Source organism: Solea solea, chromosome 1 (genome assembly GCF_958295425.1).
Source record: "Solea solea chromosome 1, fSolSol10.1, whole genome shotgun sequence".
Taxonomy (NCBI): domain Eukaryota; kingdom Metazoa; phylum Chordata; class Actinopteri; order Pleuronectiformes; family Soleidae; genus Solea; species Solea solea.
In genome coordinates, this window is record NC_081134.1 from 31,470,496 (window position 1) to 31,494,777 (window position 24,282).

The 24,282-nt window shown below is 40.2% G+C and overlaps 2 protein-coding genes across 3 annotated transcripts in view; one reads left to right on the forward strand and one right to left on the reverse strand.

Moving 5' to 3' along the window:
* The window catches only part of apodb (apolipoprotein Db), a 313,363-nt gene that overhangs the window by 138,228 nt on the left and 150,853 nt on the right, over positions 1 to 24,282 (reverse strand). The window lies entirely within an intron of this gene.
* Positions 1 to 24,282, forward strand: part of gpr158a (G protein-coupled receptor 158a) — a 74,581-nt gene that overhangs the window by 8,023 nt on the left and 42,276 nt on the right. For both annotated transcript variants that reach the window (XM_058646870.1, XM_058646877.1), the window contains exon 2: positions 8,056 to 8,161. In XM_058646870.1, the coding sequence (XP_058502853.1) occupies positions 8,056 to 8,161 (106 nt within the window). The remainder of the gene's footprint in view (positions 1 to 8,055; positions 8,162 to 24,282) is intronic.

Below are 24,282 nucleotides of genomic sequence, written 5' to 3' on the forward strand. Positions count from 1 at the left end.
CCGCTCACATCAACAAACGCTCCTCTGACCTGGTGTCTGGTTTTCATGACAAACAATGTCAAGAGTCCAGAACTGTGACATGATGTTTCAGCTCTCCCTAAACAAAAAGACAAAAGAAAAGAAAGAAAAAGTCTATTCACTTTCTGCGACAGGAGCTCTGGCCGCGGGCGCCGTTGTCGTCTTTGATGACCGGCGACAGGACTCAATGAAATGACCCGGTTTGCACTGAGACGCTGGTAGACGAGCAGCATCCTGCCCGGCGGCGACACTCACATTAGCCCCTGCTCGTCCTGTCAGCTTAATGCACCTCACATCACACATGAGAGAATTTTTTTCTTCCTTTGGACATTTCTTGCATTGTGATTGCTCCGTGACATGATGGGGGGGTAAAATGAAATCCTGCCCCGTCTAAAAAGGACGGACAGCAGAGTGCTGTTGTGGAGACAAGTTCATCTGAGCGTACAAATGTCCTGTAGCTGAAGGCTCATGTTTATGCCTTTCATGTTCACCTCTCCTTTACATCAGCCTCAGTTCATGTGCACACAGTCAGTCGAAGTGGAAATGTACTTGTATACACAGTAAATATGCACCGTAAGATGTAGAGAGCTCAAGAGACGTCATTGGCTTTGTGGTTTCTTTTAAAGATGCTTTCTGACAGTTTAACTGTATTTTTAATCATATTTAATGAGTTGTGAGACATCGTCACAATGTGTTCAGTATAAGGCTTCTCATAGATATTTTGGTCTGTATAATACCATAAATTTCAACAACAAGCTTTTGACATCTGGGTGTTTTGCAGACATCACTCTACATGATGTCCAAAAGTTGGAGGTCTTGCGTAGATTGTCCTCATCACTAAGAAGATGCATCAAATCTTCCAACATTTGGAATGTCCTCATAAAACACCATAAAAATCTCATCTTCAATCATTTTGTCTCGCTGTCCATTAATTATACTCTAGAATGGACCTTTTGTGGACATGTTGTCCTTCAAAAACACATTGGAAAGTCTCCAAATCGTCTGAGGAACTGCGTATGAACTGGGATTAAAAATGTCAAACTTTGAGATTAAGAATTTTACATTTCGCCTCTCAGTGTAAAGCCTGCCAGAAATGTTTATCATTACTTGTGAAAGAAAAACAAATCTTTGGACTTTTGGAAATCTCGTGGACGTCTCACTGTCCATAAAACCTTGTTATGTCTTCATTACATGTCTAGAAAAGATTTTCCAACCTTTCACTTCCAATAAAAACAAACAGATCTGGTTTCTTTACAAGAACACTTGTGTGGAAACGTGTATTTTTTAAAAGTGAGGGCTTTTCTCTTTAGTTTTTCTCCCGTTGAGTTGAAATTCAGACCCTAAATGGTCCTTTTTCTGGGCCTGAATAGAGACGTACGGTCAGTATTCACTAGCCACTGAATACATCCCAGCCTGACTTGTTTCATTGTGACCATGTTTGCACGAATATCCTTTTGTAGCTTATAAGCAATTAGCCACATACGTATATCTGCAGTCCACTTCCTGCTAAATCAAACCTTTGTTGAGTTCTGTTCAGTTTGTCGCTCAAACACACTTTCCCTTTTCCTTCTGTCTGTTGTTTTTCACAAGTTATTTTGTACGCCATATGTCCTTTCTGGCTGCGATGTGAAAGACTGCCTGGAGAGGTGGAAGCCGGACAAAAAGTGGTGTTGAAAAAAATAATAATAAAAAACAAGTTATATTAGCTCTCTGTGTAGACTTAAGCAAGATGGGCCAAGCAAATATTAACCCTTCTGTTACCATGACAGGGTTTGTCATTCGTGCTGCTCATTACTGTAACCGAGTAAAAAAGCAAAAGTCAAAATTTTGGCCTGAATTAACAAAGAAATAAAATAAATTCATGCACTGGAAATTTTGGCAATGAATGAGGACAGGTGAATGAATGATGAGGACAAGTGAATGAATGATGAGGACAGGTGAATTGGTGTTAATTAACTTAGTTTGGTGATGTTAAAGTAACTAAGTAACTTTTACTCTTACTTTTAAACAAGCTACTTTACTTTAACTTAAGTAAAATACCTATCAAAATAGTGGTACTTTTACTTGAGTAGAATATTTCAGTACTCTCTGTAACGTAAGTCCAGATTTGTCATTTTGATATGGACTAAATATGTAAATATATCCCAAACATCTTCTGCTATCTTTTATTTGTAATAATAATAATAATTATTATTATTATAATGATAATGATAATGATAATGATAATGATAATAATAATAATACTTTTTCTACAAACATACACGCTTCATATAGATAAAGGGCGAACTCTCACTTTATTTTTTCTCTGCTCTGCTTTTAACTCTTGAAAATGAATCCTCAAAGCAAAACGGTCGTATGGTTTTCTGTTTTATGACAAAACGGAGAATTGAAATGAAGCTAATGTCTCAGCAAAACAAGCAGCAACAGCAGCAGCGGCGGCAGCGGTGGCAGCTGTGGTGGGAAACAGCGAGGTCAGTCTGCCCTCGGGCAGAAGCCGAGCAGCACTTATTAATAACACAAGTGGAGGCAAAGAGAGAGCGGCGCAGCACTCGCCCGCTTTCCCCACCGGGAGCAAGGAACTGTAAATCAGTTCCCGCACACCTGGTCAACATGTGCCACAGCAGCACTTTTCTGTGTGTGTGTGTGTGTGTGTGTGTGAGGCAGAGCAACATTAACACGAGCTGTGAGCTCACGTCAGCCATGATGGATTCTAGAGTTGTGGTTTTTGTTGTTACGTTTATGACATTTTATGTTTATTGCATCCGATCATTTGTCAGAGCTTTTTACATCATAAAGTCGGTCTGAATCATTGCGATTATTCTCGCCGATATTGTGGTTCTGCATTGTTTTATCTTTTTAGGTTGACGTACATTTTATTATTCCTAGTAATAGATTCAATTGTTTTGTCAGCTTTATATATCACACTTTACTTTCACTTTATAGTGAAAATAATGATTATTGTTTTCATTATTTTCAAGATTGATTTTTGTTTTAATGAGTTATTTTGTTATATAAGCAAAGAAACCAGAGAATATTCACATTGGTTTAATTATTTAAAAAACAAACAAAAAAACACTCAAACTGATCAATCTATTATGGTAATTGTTGGCAATCCACTTAATAATTGACTAATATTTTGGTATTGTTGCAGTCCCGGTACAGAATAGTCCAAAACAGACTTTGCGAAGTAGTTGTGGCAACATTTGTGTTGTTTTTTTTGGTTTTGTTGTTTTCTTGTCGATAAAAGGACAATAAATACTGTTAAATCAAATTGAACAGTTAGAGCACAATCTGGAGGTTTTCACAGAACATTTATGACGTAAATAGAGTCATCATTTTAGTAGCCAGGAGAATAATTTGCTTTTTTTTTAAAGGCAATATAAATATACATTTGGGTTTTGAGGCAACGTGTAGACGGGAGTCTGGGTTTAAAAATAACTAGACTTAATTGTCCATAAATGAGAATAAAGCAGGACAGCAGTGGCTGTTTGTCATGTCACTTTAACTTTACTTTTCTGATACTTAAGTACAGTAAATGTCTTATACTTTAAGACGTTTACATAAGTAATATTACAAAAAAAGGGGACTTTAACTTCTACCAAAGTAATTTTCTGGTAACATGCTTGTGCTTCTACTTTTTAGGTACTTTATACACAGACTTATGAGCTGGGATTAGCACCAGCAACCCTCATGTGGCAGATAAAGTGGAAGAAGATGAATAAATTAATATAATGCAAGGTTAAGAACTGAAATATGTACATTTTATCGAACACATACTGTGTGTTTTACACTTTCCTACACAATTAAATTACAGCTTTTTGGTAATCAGAATCAGAATACTTTATTGATCCCCGAGGGGAAATTCCTGTGTTACAGCCACTACTATTCAAAGAACATGAAACAAGGATAGAAATATATAAGAATAATAAAGAATGAACTGTGTTGTTCCTAATTGCACTTTTGTTTTTGAAAACAAAATGAAATAAAGCCCTGAAAATAATTACCCCAAATACTAAAAACCACAAGCACATGACAAGTGAATCAGGATTTATAAACCCACAGAGTTTTGTGACAGTGAAGACTGAGCTTTTATACACAGGTGGATCATGAGTGGAAACAGGTGTGACTCATCAGCTGCCACAGGAGAAGCCACGCCCCCCCCCCTCTCTCTCTCTCTCTCTCTCTCTCTCTCTCTCTCTCTCACACACACACACACATTTGTGGAAACCCCCTTTACCTTAACCATCACAACTTAATGTCTAACCCTTAACTTAAACACAATCCTAACCCGAAAACTAAAAGTCTTAACCCTCAAAAACCCTCTTTTGAGGAGTGACAGAACATGAGGATGAGCCAAGATGTCCTCACTTTCCCCAAAATGTCCTCAAAAAGAGACACATACACAGCGGTTTGCACTGCATGGACTTCCATTCATAAACAGTTCCACAGAAATGAGGTTGTCTCATTAGGACCAGGTTTTGGTCTCTTTAACTTCTCTGTAACACCATAATGACAAGTTTAAGCCAAACAATTTTAAGCTGTAAAATCTTAAATCTTACATTTTACAACCTGTTAATTAATGTACAGGATTCATATTTTTGATATGCAAGGTTGGAGTCAAGACAAAGGGCAAAGGTCACAGGAACATGGGGACAAAAATCAAACCACCAGTTCCTCACTGAGTTCATATGGAGTCAAAATGGTGTCAGATGTGACAACAATGGCTCATAATGTCGTGTGTGTCCTTTAATTTGAAACGACAGACGAGCAAAAGTAGAACAATTTAAAAGAAAAAGTGTATATTTACATATTTTTGGACATAAGTAATAAAACTAAAACAAAAAAATCTGTTGTTTCAGCTAATGCTGCTTCCCCCATCAGCATTACAGCGAATAACACCGCCACATTGTTGCTATGGTTACCCACTAATGAAGGAGTTGTGTTAAAGTCTTTAACTACAGGAGAAGGTTTGTGTTTGTGGTGTTTATGTCACTCAACAGCAGCAGCAGTGGCAGCAGCTTCTTCTCTCTCTCCTCTGCCACTTCCTGCTCTCAGTTCACTTGTTCTCTCACCACAAGGCGACGGCGGGTGGTTTGACTCGGGGCGTTGCCATGGAAACCACAACATCCAGCAGTAGATGGGATGAGGCGTTTACACGCCTCAGTGTCCCGGCTTAATATCACCACATCACTTATCATCTTCGTCAAAATGCTTCGACGAACGAGTCACACGTTGAGAGACGTTGGAGATAACATTTAACGTTTTAATCATTTTAATTACACTGATGACACTTTATGTGTGTATGTATACATATATATATATATATATATATATATATATATATATATTGTCCACAGAGACCTCACCAAGTTTGAAGATGATCGCATTCCAGCTCTTGGACAAGTTCATACAAATACCATTGGTGCAAAATTGCCAAAATCGCCCAAAAAGTCAACGTTCAATCCAAGATGGCGGTCTTCTTGTTGGGTTTGGATCATGGTCATAGTGTAATTTTTTCTTCATCCCGACCTTCTACACAAGTGTACCAATTTCCGTGCATGTACGTGCATGTGCTAAGAAATGAGAGAATATTCAATTGAAAGAAGCTAAAAACTCAAAGAAGTGCTCCTGTTTTCATTATTGATTCATCTGATGATTATTTTCTTGATTAGTGGATTAATTCCTGTAAAGTATTTTTTTATTTACTTTTTATTTTTTTATTTTATTTACCCTTTATTTAGCCAGGAAGGTCCCATTGAGATACAAGATCTCCAAGAAGGTCTGGAAAACTTCAGAAAAGATGATGTTTTTCAATGAAATTAGGAAAATATTCAAATTACAGAAGCTGAAAAATCAAAGAACTTGTTTAACTATTGTTATTATGATGAACTTTTGTCACAGTTCGATTAATCTGACGATTATTTTCTGGATTAATGTCCATAAAATGTCAAAAATTACGATGTTCCTTGAATGTCTCAAATGATTCCTTTGTTATTTGAAGTGAAGACATTTTTTAAAAAACACTGATTGTAAAATAACTTGGTGAGGACATTTGTAGAAAAGTGAGAACATTTCCAGTACGTTAATAAGGTCACATGTCTGATTCTACTATTAATTTAGTAACTGGTTAATAGTAGAAGCAGGGGTCGTGACGCTCGTGCTGAAGTCCAAGTACACCACGTCTCCTTCCACTAAGTTTATTGTTGTTTTCTCCACATGTGGCCTCCAGCTGGGCTCCATTTTAAAAACCTCAAAGAGGAAAAGTGTGGACGTGGGCTGAGGTCACCGTGAGGCAGCACAGAGGTTCTTGTTGAACAGCAAACGTCTGAAAAGACTCGTCCAAACAAACGGAATGAAATATAGATTTTTGTTGTTGTTGCTGTTGCTTTTCTTGCTCTGTACACGATTCTATATTTGGCTGTCGGTTTGTCCTGTGTGCTTTAGCTGTCGGGTCAGAAAAGGAAGAAGAGAAGAAGAGAGACATATGCCAGAGCGATGAAAAGAATCAGAGAGACTGACCTTCACTTTCACACACGCTGACCTTTCTCTTCACTGAGCTTTAGGCGGCTCAGTGAGTGTAAACGCTCACAGCTCTGTGAGAAGACGCTGCCTGGGAATCAAACTACAGCCTTTCCTGAGCCTCTGCTGCTTATGCTCTTTAAGTCTGACTCTAAAAAAATCCTCAACTTGTCCACAGTGACCTCACCAATGTTTGAAGGTGATCGCACTAATGCTTGTTTGTTGAAATACCATTGGTGCGAAATGGCCAAAATCGCCAAAAAGTGAACATTCAATCCAAGATGGCGGCCCTCCTGTTGGGTTTGGATCATGGTCATAATGTCATTTTTCTTTCACCCCAACCTTTTACACGTGTGTACCAATTTGCGTGCATGTACGATAAACGTTCCCAGAATGTTGCTTTGTCACAACCTTCATACAACCTTTAGAGAACGTTCTCTTTTGGTTCCCGGAACGTCAAAATCTCGACCTTTGAAAGCAAAGGTGGAATCGAAGATTTAACCACACCCCCCCAGTGTGACATCCTCAGTGTTGTGTGTGTAGCCACTGTAGCATGACTGCACGTTAGCCCCCCCCCCCCCCCCCGCTAACCCAAAGCTGCTGGTAACTAATAGTAACCATGGCAACTAATGATCGACCAAACTCGAACCCCCTCTGTGAAATCACAGGTGGGGAAATATAGTATGTTGCTGCCTTTGTCCCCAGGTCACACTTAATTCAATTAATTGTCCTAATCCAAATGTGCACTGCTTTTTTTATTCATGACATAGAAATCATGATATATATATATATATATACAGATATATATATATATATACATATATATATATATTCATATTTATATATGTATATATATATATATCTGTATATAAAGAAACTTATTTTCATGCAATATGAATCTATAAATAACAAAACTGACGTGATGTGTTTGAGTTTGAGACGTGAGCGTTTCACTGTAGCCTGATACGATTCCACTCACAGACACAGAATCTATTTTTGTCAAAACTTGAATGAAAGTCCTCTCTGAGACGTTCATTGTCTCTGACCTCATTCTCACTCTTTCACTTTTCTCTCCGCTGCTTCTGGCGTTTTTTGAGCTCGGCTGTTCAGAGTCGTGAAGGAGCGAATGTTATTGATGATTCTGGGTGTTTTTTATTCAGTTATTTTTAGTCCCAAAAATCTCATAGTTCACTGTCGTGTCACTAGTTATGAGTTTTATTTTGTTTTTTAAAGCTTGGACCACAGGTTTTTACCACATTAATAACATTTGATAATAATCTATATCATGTTTATTTTGACAGTTAAGAGAAAAATAAAACCAGAAAAAAAACTAGGTTTTCTCTTAGTACTGTACCCTGAGGTGAGGACATTTCCAGAGTGAGGACATTTTCAGAAAGCGAGGACAGTTTTGTCTACTTTTTAACAGCTCATACCTATAAAAACATCAGACACTTTGCACTGACAGCCTTGATTGTCCAGCAGCCGTCCGTCACTTAACGATGACCTCCTGTCTTCCAGGGGCGTGGTGCGAGTGGACATCAATCTCCAGGACGTGGATATCGACCAGTGCTCCACTGACGGCTGGTTTGCTGGAACCCATCGATGTAACCTGACCACCATGGAGGTGAGTGTCAAATCCGGGATTAGACGGAGGATTGATCCGGTCTGGAAAAGTGACGTGTTCACGCTTTCACTCACGAGAGAGGACATTAAAAATGGAAAAGCAGTAAATCTGAACGGACGTGGAGCTGATTCTACTTTAACGATGATGTTACGACCACTTAAGTAAACACTGGGCACTTTTTCTTAATTAGCACTCAACACGTTTATATAGAGCTGTGTTTTGCAGCAAAAACAGACAGTGACACTGCTGAAAATAAACACCGTAATCATGATATTGCAATAACAATAGTTGGGATGACATTTCAAAATAAAAGTGTTGTTTGGTATGAAATGATATATAGTTCACAATTAATACAAACTATTTATGATGAAAAATGAACCCTCAGTGGAGGGCCGCGGGTTTGAGAACCCTAGTTTATGGGAAAACAAGCTTCTACTTCTACTTCTGAGGTCTTTTTTTGACATGAAGACATGATGTCAGTTGTGTAAATTATGTTTACATTTAGAGGAAAAAGTTATGTTTTAAAAAGTTATGAGGCTACAAAACTGTAAGGTCTATATCTACTTTTTACTGTATACACAGTCTATAACCACGGCTCTATGTTATAAATATAAAATGGCAAATTTAAAAACGTATCAATTCTGTTGTTATAAGCCTTTATTCACTTGTGTGTAACGATGTTAGCTGCCTCCGCGCTGCTCTGGTTCCGTCGTCAGGAGCGATAGATTGTGAAGATGCTGCTGTAGATCAGTCTGATTCATAATGCATGTGATGTAATGGATTGCAGTGAGACTCTCTGAATAATTAATCACTCTCTTTGTCTGAGTACTTCCACCTCTCCATGGACAGTCGATGTCGGAGACATTTGACATGGTCTCTCTCTGTGTGTGTGTGTGTGTGTGCCTACAAGGAGACAAAAACATTGTTTGCTGCTATAGATTTTGAGCTTGGTTTGCAAAAATAACGATCTTTGTGCACTTGCGGTGTGCTCGTCGAGCCGTCTTTTCTCGCGCTGACAGCTTCATCTGCTGCATAAATGTGGAATTCGATTTTGTGTCAATATTATCAAACAACACTTTTTTTAAAAAAACAACTCATCACAAACTGTTATTTCCTGCCGACGTAACATGTCCAAACTCAGATCTCTCATGTCAAATGCTGAATTAGAAACTTTTATCGACTTTTATCTCGCCTCAACTAACGCTATAGTATCGTCATTTTTACTTGTCTTAACCCTTAGAACACAGAGCATTTAGGCTGCTTTTTTTCATTACTGTTTTATTCAACGTATTCAATTCAATTCAATTTAATGTTATTTGTACAGCATCAGTGGAGAGAAAAAAAAAGTCCCTTTTAACAGAAGAAGAAATCTCTGACAGAGCACGATTCAAAGATGTGCGGCCATCTGCCAAGACAGGTTGTGGTGAAAGGAAAAAAGAGGCTATAAGAATGTGAAATATAGAGTGTCTTTTATTTATATCCATCCATTTTCACCAACTATATAAACACACCTGAGCAAAGGGTACTCAAAATCTTTAAAAATCGGATTGAATTTGTGAAATTTGAAAATACGTCGCAGTTCGAAGTTCACTTGGTTGGTTTTTATGAACAAGAAGAAAATAAAATGTTCTATTTATCACTTAACCCAACCCCCCCCAAAAAAACCTGCAATATAAAATGAATCAGAACTTAACACATGTTTATACGTAGTTACATTACAACACTGAGTGTTGTTTCATGATATCGACACAAATCTAATCCACACATAAACAACATGGGTGCAGGGAGCGAGCGAGCGGCCTTGAGATTTCAACCACGTTATCGAATAATCATAACTCACATATTACTCATACAATGATCCGCTCACATAAAATAGGAATCACCGCGTATGTGTTGAGGCGAAACAACCTACTTTTCCTGTGCTTTAATTAAAATGCTCAACCAGGTAAATCATAGGTGACGTCGGGAGGCTGATGTTTCTGCAGCTATGAATAGAAAAGCCCGGCAGCACAGTAATCAAGCGTGTGTGTGTGTGTGTGTGTGTGTGTCCTGCATTTGCAAACAGGGATTCATTTTGTTTTATTGCTGTATTTTTCCTGGTATTCCCCTCTGCATGTGCAGCAGTTTCTTTAATGGGTTTTGTTTGGTTTCAATTTGAAGTCAAAACGACAAAGATGACGAGTGTTTGGACTATTTTTCTTTCTGTTTTATTGGAAACAAAGTGTTTGTTTGAGTCAGTTTATTTACTCGTGCACGTATTTTCCCTCCACCATCTAAGAGCTCCTCTCAGCCCACAAACCTGCCACGGGTTCCACTCCGTCTCTGCAGCATTTTAACTGCCACCGTTCGAGCGATTGACTTAGACAAAAGCGCAGTCTCTCCAGCTCCAGAATTGTGTCTCCCTGGCCTCGCCGAACACATCCTGTCTCTCTGGAGCTGCTGTTTGCCCAGCCGAGCGTGCGGCAGCCGGCGCACTCTCACATGGAGGCGGATGCTATGGATGACTGATTCAGCCGGCGAGCAGAGGAGAGGAAAACAGAGTGAGGAGAAAAATACAATAACACAACAGCATCAAATACTGTCTCTGTTTCCCTGTTAATCAGTTCGACGAAACATCTGTTCACCTCTTCGTTTTCCATGGTGTCACAGGTGAAAAATCAACCCACATAAAATAAATAGTACTATACATTTTTTTTGTGTAAACATAGTTTGTTAAAATTGAGGTTAAAAACCCATCCCTTTATTTTCACGTTTACTATATTTCCAACCACATTATTCAGGTGTATATTTGTATGTAGTGTCTTTTATATTATACATTATACATGTTATACAGTACATGTAAATATTGGCGTAATCTACTGACCTCTCTGGTCAAACACCTGCGACTGCACTCAAATTTTGCCATTGGCTTTCTTAGTTCACCCTCTTGTCCAACCAGCATGAGGCTTGTTGTCTCAGACTCCTCCCACTTAAGAAAAAACCCCAAACATCTAAGCTTTAATTTCCCTCAGTGTCAGATTTCACTATCAGGCCACGCCCCCATATGTCTGTGTCTATCTACGTTTGCTACTGTACGGTTGCATTGCATTGACAAGCAGTTGAACAGGTGTACCTATTAAAGTGGCTGACTGGTCAAACACCTGCTACTGAACTCTTGTCTACCATCTTGTCCAATCAGCACAAGGCTTGTTGTCCCAGGCTCCTCCCCTCATCTTTTTTTGAAAGTCAGAGCTGTTGCTTTTTTTTCCTCGGTGTAAGATGATTTCACTACCAGGCCACGCCCCCCCGGCACTGCTCCCCACTCTCCCTGCCTCAGCTCTCAGCCCACTTCTTGGCATTTAAAAAAATTATAATCAAATATTGGGCAGTTAGCAGTGCATGCATACAACTCAAATGATGTTTAATTTGTCCTAAAAGGACAAATGGACAAAAGGGGACAAAATGGTGGCATCCATAGAGCTGACCCAACTCCTGATATGAATATAAACATAAAAGTTATTCTGAGGTAATAAAAAACAATCAATTGATATAATCAGATGACTTTTATTACTATAGTAATTAATGGTTGTGGCATGAATTAAAGCAGAAACAGTGCATTTCTTACACAAATCCTACTGAGTGTAGATAATTCATTACATAACCGAGCGTGAAGGACAGAGCCGATCGGCCACAGTCTCCACTTCATTTCCTGCCGAAAAGGTGTACACATGCAGTCGGAGGTTGACGTCTCCCCCTTCCTCCCCTCCCCTTTCCCCCCCACCTCTCATCTCTCATCTCTCATCTCTCACTAATGGCACTTCAATTAGTGCGTTTCACCGTTCTTCAAAAGTCCCGGACTTTCCCGCCCCGGGGGTCACCTTTCATGCGAGAACGTGCCGGGCTGTGGATGATGATGAATGTTTCAATCAATTAGCTTATTGCTCAGAACAAGTGGCGAGGCCCTGAGGGACTGTAGCCTGTGAAAGGCACTGACACATAACCTGAATGATTACTCCTGCCGGCACGACGAGGACTCCTGACTCTGACGCTGAGGGATCTGAAGGAGCGCCCGGCTACGCGCGACCAAACGTCAGATCAGAATCGCGGACACAGGAGAAGCGTGAAAGTGTTAAATTTGGCGGCAGTGAATTTTTACCCAACATTTAGGTCGGGTCAAAATTTGTTGAAACTGGTTTGAACAAAACAGAAACAGGATTCTTTCTGTGATGTATCTAAGTGAAATACGATGCAGTGGAAACACGGGATGTTTTATTCTGAAAAAGTAAACCGGATGTTTCATTTTCCTATTGCCTTTCCCGCTCGTGCAGATTTCTGATGAATTTATGCTCTCAGGTGTACGATAACTATCGTATTTGTATGATAATTTCATCCACCGTACGATGTACATCATCATTATTTATAAAAAGGCCAAATGTGTGATAATTTGGCCGTTTCACTGAACCTTGTTTGTGATTTGGGAGCAACTGACCAATCAAATATTCATGTAAAAGGTATCGTAGGTTGTTTTTAGTTGTCTTTTTATGGCTCTGAGTTTCGTCCCCTTCCGTAAAAAGCAGTGGCACAGTGTGGAGATCTTTTGGCTTTTATTTTGAAGGTAACATAATGAACCGTTGCATTAATGTGGTATAAGTAGTGTGTAAAATTTGAGCAGATGGAAAATCTATGTAGCCTTCAGTTAACGTCAAAAAGAAAGAGATGTTAGGTTTGTCCATTGTGTGTCAATTATTAAATCTATAGCTTTGCAAAAATTACAATTATTTCTCCTAAAAGTTTACAAACTGGAGCTTTAATCCCTGAATCCCTTCATTTTATGTGTCTACACAACTGAACAGTGTCTACACAGCAATTGAATTATGTAAAACAACTACAAAAATAGCTTTTATTCGCATATCGTACGTCACTATTAGTGATAAACATGTCAGAATAGCTGTTAATCTCTGACAGAATAGGATTTTTACCATGAAAGAATGAAAGCCTCAAGCCTTCACCTTAAGGAAATCAAGTCGTTTTGACAAAAACAAGGCGCGTATCAGGCGTCACACACACACACACACACACACACATACACACACACACACACACACAGATATTTAGAAATGTGTGTTTCTGTGCAGCCATTTTTAAAGGACGCGTTATCTCGGCTGCCAGTGTCTCATGAAGCCTTTGTCTCGTCTGTCTCTACATTACAACCGGCTGCGAGTGGAGATTACAGCATGAAAGACAGTGACATGTAAATCACAGACACAATACATGACATGAATGGGTTGGGTTAGGGGGTCACGCGTGGGGTCAAAGATACTGTCACTGGAGTGAATATCTGTGGGTTTTGGACCGTTGGACAAATCACATCAGTGAGAAGATGTGTTTTTAACAAGAGTCTCATGTTTTGTAGATAAATAGTTAAATGATTGGGAAAATTGTCCGTATTGAAAAAACGCTGTGGCGCCACAAATGTGAATCTATTCAGTCAAACTGTGAGACACAATATCAGGACATAGAGTCACAGAGTGGACACTAATGAGTTCAGTCACTGATGTGGGGACACAAGTGTGTGTTCAGACACTGACATTGTGGGGACACAAGTGTGTGTTCAGACACTGACATTGTGGGGACACAAGTGTGTGTTCAGACACCGATGTTGTGGTGACACTGACACAACATTTTTAAAGGCTCTGTCTCTCCTGCACCAAAGAGAAAATCAATGTTTTTACCTCACAGGACACTGGTCCTCTGCTGCCCCATGTGGAAGGCTTTGGTAAATGCAAATCAAGGTGAATGATAAGGACAGGTGAATGATGAGGACAGGTGAATGATGATGAGGACAGGCTAATTGGCATTAATTAAGGTCTCTGAGTGAGTGACATTTGGGACCTTTGACCCATTTTGACTGATACATTATGTGTTTACACATTTTCTTTTGTCAACACTTTAATTTGTAAAAGGTTTGCTTTTATTTAAAAACATTTCATGTGAGATTTGTGTTTCTTTGTTGTCTTTTTGCACGACTCAAGAAAGAACCTTGTTAAAAAAGTAAATTTTACTCTGAGTACATTTTAAACGAGATATTTATTTACTTTTTCAGACCAGTACTTTTACTTGTTCAAGTACAATTTGATAAAAATAGTGGTACTTTTATGAGTAGAATATCTCAGCACTCTTTCCACCTGTGGTTGTTACCAATATTTGATTTCGTTTTGACGTTGTTTTACTCCTTGTCCTGCTGTAAGTCAAGCCTCAGTTAAACGTCCCACCCAAACATGTCATTCTTCACCAGGACTTCATTTTTCACCCGTGCACTTACAAAAGCTCCCTGAGCTCCACTCTCTCTCCAAACGTGATACATGAGCCTGAAGCTCCACGTCCTCGTTTCTCTGACAGACTCATCTGTCCAAGTGTTCCCTCTGCACTCATTCAACAACAAAAAAAATGTCCCGCCATGTCTTCTTTAAATAAAGAACGGCACTGTTTATTTAGGATCTGCCTGGGGAATCCTCTGCGCCTGCTGAAACACGGGCATCATAGCAGGGGCAGGGAGTCCCACACTCGCGTCAGCGGCGGTATCACTGCAGGCCTGTGACCCTCCAACCCGCTGATCTCATTTCAAGAAATCCAGGCGTTGAGGAAAAGCTTGATGTGTCCTAATTAACCACTTTCCATTCTATGTTGCCTATTAGAGCATGTTCAGGAGCCTATAAATAGGGTAATTGCTAATTATCTGGAGTGATCGCACCAAAGCTGTGATTATGCTTGGGAGCTGATAAGGGTGCTTGATAAGAAGGAAATAGAAAGTGCTGCTGTGCACCCGCGGATTTAAATTCACCCTTCAATTTTTTACTAAATCCCCTTTGTGGCGGGTGAATTACGCAGCGTTGTAGATTAACGTGACACTCGAGACAGGGGGACAACAATAAAAAAGGCTATAAATGTGGATTTTGAAAGAAAGTTTTGCGTGTTTAATTTTTAAGTTTTCATTGAGAAACTTAATTTAAAAAACAGGATTCATGCGTTTCAGTTGGAAATGCCAAGTCATGGCATGTGTTGGACGTGACAAAGACTCTCTAACCGGGTTACTGTGATTATACTACAGCTGACTCTGTGGGGACACAAGGGTGTGTTCGGACACTGACGTTGTTGGGACACTCGGGTGTGTTCAGACCCTGTTGTTGTGGGGACACTGGCATTGTGGGGACACAAGTTGTGTTTAGAGACCAATGTCGGGACCCAAGTGTATGTTCAAACAACAACATCAAATGTTTTTATTCAAACTATAGGATTCATGCTTTCCCAGGAAAATGCAGTTGGAAATGCCGAGTCACTGCATATGACAAACTCACTCATTAAAGTTACTGTGTTGGGAGCCACAGATAAGTCGCAGGAGATTCTTTTTGGGGGACAAATGTGCAGAATTGAGATTTATGTGTGTAAGTTTTAAATATCGTTTTAATTCATTTACCAAACATTTACCAATTCAAAAGATGTTACACTGTTATAACTTATGCTGTGATTTGGGTCAAATCTTTAGAAAGTTTTGGAAACACTGGACTTTTTGTTGACCTGGATATTTTTCCTCTTCATCCGCACGGTTTTCAGATTTATACAAATTCAATACAATCACTGAAAACTGCGGCCAAACAGGCTGCTTTAGTCTTAAATAAAACCTCTAAAAAACGCTATTCGGACTTTATTGGAACAACCTCTTGAGAACACAATCACACTTAGTTAACAAAAAACCTAAAGTAAATAAAGCAAAAACAGACAAACGCAAAAATATAACAGTAAGTATCAAGGGATAGTAGGGGGTAGTGAGAGTAGAAGTGGTAGCATATGCACAGAATAGCATGAAAAAGAAACTTTTGTCTTAAGCAAAACCACTAATTTGGAAACGTTTAAACATCACATTGGACACAGGTATGTCTTGTCTCCCCGTGGATGAAAACATCAAGGTCAAGAGCCGTCGGCCATGACGCAGAGGGACGAGAGATCACAGGACACTTCTGGTTTTCACTTTGGCCTCGCGGCCTTTGGCAGTTACACACTGTCTCGCTAATTGGCTCTGTGGATTATGGCGGAACCTCTGAATTTACATGGAAACACTTTGAAGACTCGAATACACTCGCCCTTGGGCAAAGTCGGCTGTGCATCTGCTGTGCACAGTCTTAGTATCACGCCGTAAATGGTGGCGGAAAGCAAACATTTGGTCCAGGGAAGGAGGGAGGGAGGGAGTCTAAAAATGTAGAGGTAACATTTGTCTGTGGACCCGTGTGAAATTAGAGGAGCAGTGTACTCACAGACGACAAGCAATGACATGTTAAGAGGGAACAAGTCAATGTACAGGCAATCAAATCATGTTTTTAAAGCTTTTACATGAGACTGTTCAAACCTGAGCATCTCAATTCTAATTTTTAGATCGAGTATGAGTCTGGGAACCTCCAACTTCCTTCCAAAAGAGGTGTGAGCAAAGGGCGTAGATCAAAATGCACCTGTAAACAATAGATGACGTATGCAGAGCAACGTGTCAACAAACGTGCTTATTGTAGTTTTCGAGGAGAAATGGCATCAGATGACTTTTGTTTTGGGGGACCTTTGTGGATCAAGTCGCCTAAAATGGAAGACAAATCAAAAGACAGCTGTTCTGTGTTGGCAGCAATGTGGGATCTACACAAAAGCTCCTAGACGTTGCCTCTCTGTCGTCATTGTGTTTGAGATTGGTTCCTTTTCTGTGCAAGGAGATTCCGCACTTGGTCAAAACGGCATCCTCGCCAGTCGTGTCTGCAGTTGTTGGCAGATTGGACTCGGTCCACCCAGACTAGATTATTGGTGTTTTTGTGGGAAATCAAGAAGGATCGAAACCTCATCACCATCACTTGGCTTTTCTGTAACGGGTCAGGGGAGGACCCAAACGCAGTACGGCAGGCAGACAGTTGGTAATGACTTTTATTTACCACAAAGTTCAGCAAAAGTTCAGAGAAAACCTTGCAAGGGGAAGCTGGGAGGGAGCAGGCAGAATCTGTTGTCGGGGGCAGAAGGCAGAGTCGATCACCGGAACAGAAACAGAGCAGACAGGTCGAGGACAGGCAGGGTCAAAACCGGGCAATCAGTCCAAGAAACGCTGGTGAGACTAGTGCAAATGACAGAACAATCTGGCAGTGACTGCATGGTGGAGTGGCAAGAAAAAGTATGCGAACCTCTTGGAATTTCATGGTTTCATATCTTTATGGAGAACAACCAAAAAAACCTCATAGTGCTTGTGAAAAAAGTATGTGAACCCTTGAGTTAATGACCTCAAAAAAGATAATTGGAGTCAGATTTTAGCACACCTGGAGTCTCGTTAAGATAATAGGGTTGGAGGTGTGGACTACAGCTACTTTGGCTGATAAAAACCCCTCAAACTTTTGGAGTTTGCTCTTTACAAGAAGAACACGTTTATGTGAGCCATGCCTCGCCAAAAAGAGCTTTCAGAAGATCTACGATCAAGAATTGTTGATTTATATAAAGCTGGCAAGGGTTTTCAAAGTTATTGCAAAGACTAGACATTCACCAGTCTACAGTTAGGCAAACAATCTACAAATGGAGACACTTTGGGACTGTTGCAACTCTACCAAGAAGTGGGCGTCCAGTCAAAATGACACCAAGAGCACAACGAAGACTCATCAATGAGGTAATGAAACAACCCCGAATGACAGCCAAAGATTTGAAGTCTTCATTGGAACTGGCTAACATCTCTGTTCATCAGTCTACAATACGTAAAACATTGAACAAGCAGGGTATCCACGGCAGGACACCACGAAGGAAGCCACTGCTTACTAAAAAGAACATTGCTGCACGCCTGAAGTTTGCAGAAGAGCACATTGACACTCCACAGCGGTATTGGCTAAATGTTTTGTGGACTGAAGAAACTAAGATTGAACTATTTGGATAAAACACACAGCACTACATCTGGCGTAGAAAGGGCACGGCATATAATCATGAAAACATCATCCCAACCGTAAAGTATGGTGGAGGAAACATCATGATTTGGGCCTGCTTTGCTGCATCAGGGCCTGGCCAACTTGGAATCATTGAGGGGAAGATGAATTCCCAAGTATATCAAACAATTCTTCAGGATAATGTGAGAATGTCTGTATGTCAGCTGAAACTGTGTAGAAGGTGCGTGATGCAACAGGACAACACCGGAGCAAGTCCACAACAGAATGGCTTCAGAAAAACAAAATCCGCCTTCTGGAGTGGCCAAGTCAGAGCCCAGACCTCAACCCAATAGAGATGCTATGGATTGACTTGAAGAGGGCCATACACATGAGACGTCCAAAGAATATGACAGAGCTAAAGCAGTTCTGCCAGGAAGAATGGGCTAAAATTCCCCCTCAACGATGTGCAGGTCTGATCCACAGCTACAGGAAGTGCCTGGTTGAGGTAATTGCTGCCAATGGGGGGTCAACCAGTTATTAATTCTAAGGGTTATTAATTAAGGGTTCACTTACTTTTTCCACTGCCATGTTAAATGTTGAATGAGTGTGTTGAATTAAGAATTTTTTGTGTGTTATTATTTTAGACACACTATGTTTGTCAATACCCTTGACTTAGATGAAGATCAGATCACATTTTATGACAAATTCCAAAAGGTTCACATACTTTTTCTTGCCACTGATGATTAGTGATCAGGTGCAGCTGCTGTGAACAGTTGAGTGGAGTTGAGCTGATGAGGAGGGAGTGGCTGGAAGGTGATGAGAAGGAGGGGCTGGTGAGCTGGGGTGAAATGGAATGACTGAGAGGGAAGATCATGACGTTTTCGACACGAAAGAAGAAAGAATCAAATCATAAAGGTTCACAATTTTTAAGCCTTTTCCTTGTGGTAGATTTTGAGGGTGACCCTTCGTGCCTACGATGAACTCCAAAATATCAGTTTTCACAGTTAGACAGAAAGCAAAGTGGACACTTTTTGCAGGGGACATTAGTGGCAGTTTTCACCTTGTCCTTCACTGGTGACACTCTGTTCCCCTGAAGGCCTCTTTGTCTCAGAGCTCATTGTTCTCCCTTGCACATGAAGGGCTGTGTTGTTGTGCATGTTTTTTTGCAGAGTCCGCTCTGCTGTGCCTTTCATAGTGTGATCGCGGAACCAATATGAACCCGTCCAGTTTACTCTGACACAAGCGTAAGCCGTGGAGGCGATTAGAGAAGAAGAAGAATCGCAGCCGTGTCTGTTGTGTCTGCATGTGTTTACGTGTCCCAGCTCGATGGCAGTTAAGCTCCCTCCAGGCGCGAGTGTTTATATCTCTGCTGTTTAGGCTTTGGTCGTTGGACGGAACCCAAAGACTGTCCGGGCAGCTACACTCTGGCTAACTCCTGCTGGTTGACCTCATTTAAAGGCCTGGCTGGATGTCATGCTGTCCCTCTGAGTGCAGGCCCACAGCCATCAACCTCTCTGCAGTGTCTCTCTGACTCCGTCTGTATGAGTTTGACTAATGCACAGGCTGATGCCCTCCCTGCACTAGAGGATAGTTGGCCCGATTCTGCCCTCCCAATAAATGCTGGGAGTTCCAAATTAAGGCTGGTCTGAACAGATAATTATGGACGAATTATCCTGCGTTGTCAGGAGTTTACAGACATAATGTTAATCGGTATGTTTACATGATGTTCAAAAAAAAACAAGACTGATTTAGTCTGTTAGTCGTGTATTTATGGTGGTGTTGTTTTGCAACTTGACCTTTTTTTTGCCAGATCTAGTGGTAAACGCATCAGTAAAGATGACAAAGAACAGATTATTGTTTTAGTGCAACTGAAATTATTCTAAATAGAATGTCTCAAAGTCAGAATAGTATACCCTGATAATGTTCTTCGGAGTCAAATTACGGCTCAATGTAGTAAAGCAGTAGTAATTTGTCGTAATGGCCACCTTCAATCGGACAAGAGTCGGACTCATGTTAGCCTGGGTGCTCTGCTCGTGTGCTGCAGTTTCCAACCATGGCTTAAACCTGGAAATAATAGAAAAGGCCTGTACACATTTTTTGACTGACAAGGATACTAATATTATGCTTTGTCCACTTTGAATTTTATATTTTTAAGTTCATGGAGGGTAGAAGCCTCAGAATGGCACTTGACACCACATTATACCAACAAACTGAAAAGGGGGCGTTTTGCCTTCATAAGAAGTAAAACAACAAGCTGAGTCAAGCTCCGAGTCAGGAGAGAGAAAGTGAAAAAGAATAGAGAAAAGTAACAAAAGGACAAATACTTAGTTGGTTGTAAAGAGATCCAGTGAAGCACTGAAGAAGTCTGGTACCAGAGTATATGAAGCAGCAGGTGATTGGATGATGAGTTGCAGGTCTAGGACTCACAGACTCCACCCAGCCGACCGGCCAACCTCCTGAAACACAAAGCCACAGACAATTGCACAAATACCATGACCATAGAAAGAAGTGCACATACTCATATGCAGGATCAGTCTGTTAAAAGCTTCTATAACATGCAGGAACGTAAAAACCCATGAGGAGTGATTTGATCTTCGTGTAAAACAGGTGCGTTTGTACTAAGCTGTATGTGCTGAATAAAGTGTCCTCCGGTCAAGTCTTCTTCTTCTCACCCCCTCTCTCTCTTCCCTCCGTAGTTTCCATCTGTAATTACTAAATGATAAAGCTGTCCTTGGGCTTTGTGTTGCACTCTGTAGGATTATTACAGATATCTACAGAGGCCTATTAGCGGTTGATTAGCCACTGTGCTGGTCCGGAAAGAGTGCAAGTCCTTAATTATCCCCGCAGAATCAGGCCGGTTCCTGGTTTCCTGGTCAAGTGGAAGAATCCTTGCCTCAACAGTAATTAGTGCTGCTCTTAGAGTTTGTTTTTTTAATTCCCCTGTTACGTGTCACAGAGAGGTGATGCAGAGGAACGGCTGTGTTTGATGTCGGCAGGAAGCGTGCGTATGTGTGTGTGGTACCAGCAGTGAAGTATAGCAGATGTGAAGCTACAGCAAGTTCATGTTTTAATTTACAAAACAAAATACAAAAAAAAATCTGCTTTATAACGCTCCGGATATATCGGTATATCTGCAAAAAGTCTAGTGTTATCCCATCCAACTGCTAACCTTTCCAGGTCCAGGTGACAGGGATGAGGAAGGCGGAAAATGCCCGGCGAAACTGGTAAACATAGGTAAAGGAAAACTTACTGTTGTCTAAAAAACAAACCAAAAAACTATGCTGTATTCACATTAGAACAGCAATACCATAAAACAGTGTTTCCCAACCCTGGTCCTCAGGGAACACTGGCCTGCATGTTTCAGATGTTGCCCTGCTCCAACACACCTGATTTAAATGGTCAGCTCGTTATCAAACTGCCGAAACCTGATAACGAGCTGTTAATCTGAATCAGGTGTGTTGGAGCAGGGCAACATCTGAAACATGTAGGCCAGTGTTCGCTGAGGACCAGGGTTGGGAAACACTGCCATAAAAGAGCCAGAAAATGTCCTGTAAGTGCTTTTTGCCCATTTTACCAGAATAACTTTCAATATCTGGCAGTTATTTACAATTTACTGCATGTTAAAATAGCGTATTAACAATTTAAAATGAAGAAATAACACAACAAAACAAAAATGCAAGCTCATGTACAGGCGTTTTTCCTATCTCTCCCATCACTGGAGACAAAAACACAGATTCGCTGGCTTCCAGCAAGAGCGCGAGTGAAATTACTGTAATAACCACACATTGTTCTGACGTGCAACTTCTCAGCTTTCAGAAAATTTTTCCGATAGCACAAACCGTTACGTAACTATGGTGAAGCAAAGTGCGCTTGTGCAAACGCATCGTTTGCGATACACTCAGTGTTAAAGGATTAAAAAGAAAACTGTTCTTTAACCCCATCTCATGATACATTTGTTTCCGATTCTTTGCAGGGGTTGTTGTTTTGTTTTGTTTTGTACTTATTTGAATTTGTAAACTGTATTTTGTTGTCATCTATGCAATGAAAATGACATTTTGTTTTGAATATAATAGTATTTTGGCGTACGGCTTGACCGACTATGATAAATGGACCTTTTGAATCATTGAAAAATGTCTTTGAGACCTTAAATCCAACATATATTCCTTTCCAACCTCTCAATATGACATGTGTCGCTGTCACACGTGGCTCAGATACAACAATTGACTTTGTTGACCTAATATTCAATTGAAAAAAACTTAAAAAATAATAGAAAAACCTTTTGTTTTTGAGTGTTAAGGCTGCTTTCCAGGGGTGAACCTCAGCAAAGGGTCAAATTTGTAGACGATATTTTTTCTTGATTTTTAAATTGATTTCAAATTCCAGGATAGACAGATTGATTGATGTTATACATACTGTGTTATAAATGCTCTGTGGCAGGCTCACCACGCTGCTCTGACAGCATGATGCACTTCGATAAAAAGGCTCTTGCTTGCGGTCACACACGCATCGCCATGGCAATTAGCATTTCAATGTGTGTGCGTGTGTGTGTGTTTGTGTGTGTGAGTGATTGACAGCCACCAAAGCTGGGATGTAAACAACACGGAGTGGTTGCTGGTGGTGGTGAAACCTTCACTAATAACTCTGCGTGTCTCAAACACGTGACCGCCATGAAGAATAAATGAGGCGGATAATATTTATTTACCCACACGTCCGCGTGAGATAATGTGAGGTAAGGTGACATAAACTATTTATGACGTCCACGGTTTAATTAATCCTCATATTTCAGAGTGTAAACAGAGATTCTGTGCAGTCAGACATTGATCTAATCGCGGCGTGGATCTAATTAATGGTCAGTTAATGTGATGTGATTTCTCTCTGGCAGAGCGGTTGATGCCTTCAGCTCATTAAGTGGGAGAGAAAAAAAAACACACAAAAACAACAACATGGCGGCCTGAGTCGCCATCAACGGAACATCATCAAACATAATTAATAGCATATGGCAGATATATAGAAGTAGGTCAGCACCGTGCAGTGTTCACGTTGTGTTCACAACACCACAACACTGTGTGGTTTGAGAGTCACAGCACATGCAGCTGCACGTGCAGCTGACCATTATATTATTGCACTAATTGATGTTTTTGACACAAACTAAGATTGGAAATAGAAATTAGACTACCAAGCTACTAAGCTAATAAAATAAAAAAAAGTGCATTTCTGTTCTGAAAAAAATATAAAAATATGATGCAAAAATATACAAAATAAAGTTAATTTATTAATTTGGTGCCAAGTTACTTCTAATCTAATTTATATGATAAATATATGCTGTAATATTCCTGTTGCTGTTGACGTCACATGACTGATGACCGTTGTAGCCGGCAGGCAGGTCAACTCCATGTCCAAGCTTCTGCATCAGTCGCCACAGGAGGCAGGAGTGAGATACACAACCACAACTATTCCTGGATCCTCGTGTTACACACATGCGCGCGCACACACACACACACACAAATACACACACCTGTATCTGTTTCTGCATATTAACAGTGGCAGGCAGGAGCCACAGCTCGCTCCACCTGTCCTGACGAGACACCTGCTGGGAACTCAAGTATTTTTAGGAGCACAGAGAGAGACTCCAGACCAAAATTGAGGCTTCAGTTTAGCTAGCCATATACAATATATAATGGGAATTCAAGTCATATTTAACAAAATAAAACATATACTCTGACATTTGTAATACAATTAAAACTGTTGTGAACCCTTTACTAAGAAGTCAGTGAGAAAATCAATCATGGATACTTTGACCTACAAGTGTCTGCTTTTATTTGCAGGGTCTCATATTTTAATAAAACTTTTAAAACTCTCTGGATTTATCAGAACTTTCCAGAGACCTAAATTAATTTCAATTCAATTTAATTTGCTCTGTACATATTAATCCTCTACAATATTATACAGAGAAAAGAAACCCAACAATGCGCACAATGAGCAAACTGAACTCCCTTTTAACAGGAAAAAATCTCTGACAGAGCAGACCAAACATGTGCCTAGACAGGTTGTGGTGAAAGGAAAAATGGGGGACGAAGGAGAGGAAGGGGAGATTTGATCTAAAATAATCCAAAAAAATCTTAATATCAAACACATTACATATATACCCGTATAAATGTTTTGCTTTAACATGTTTATTACTGTACAACACACTCCATGACTTAGAAGGAGTTTTAG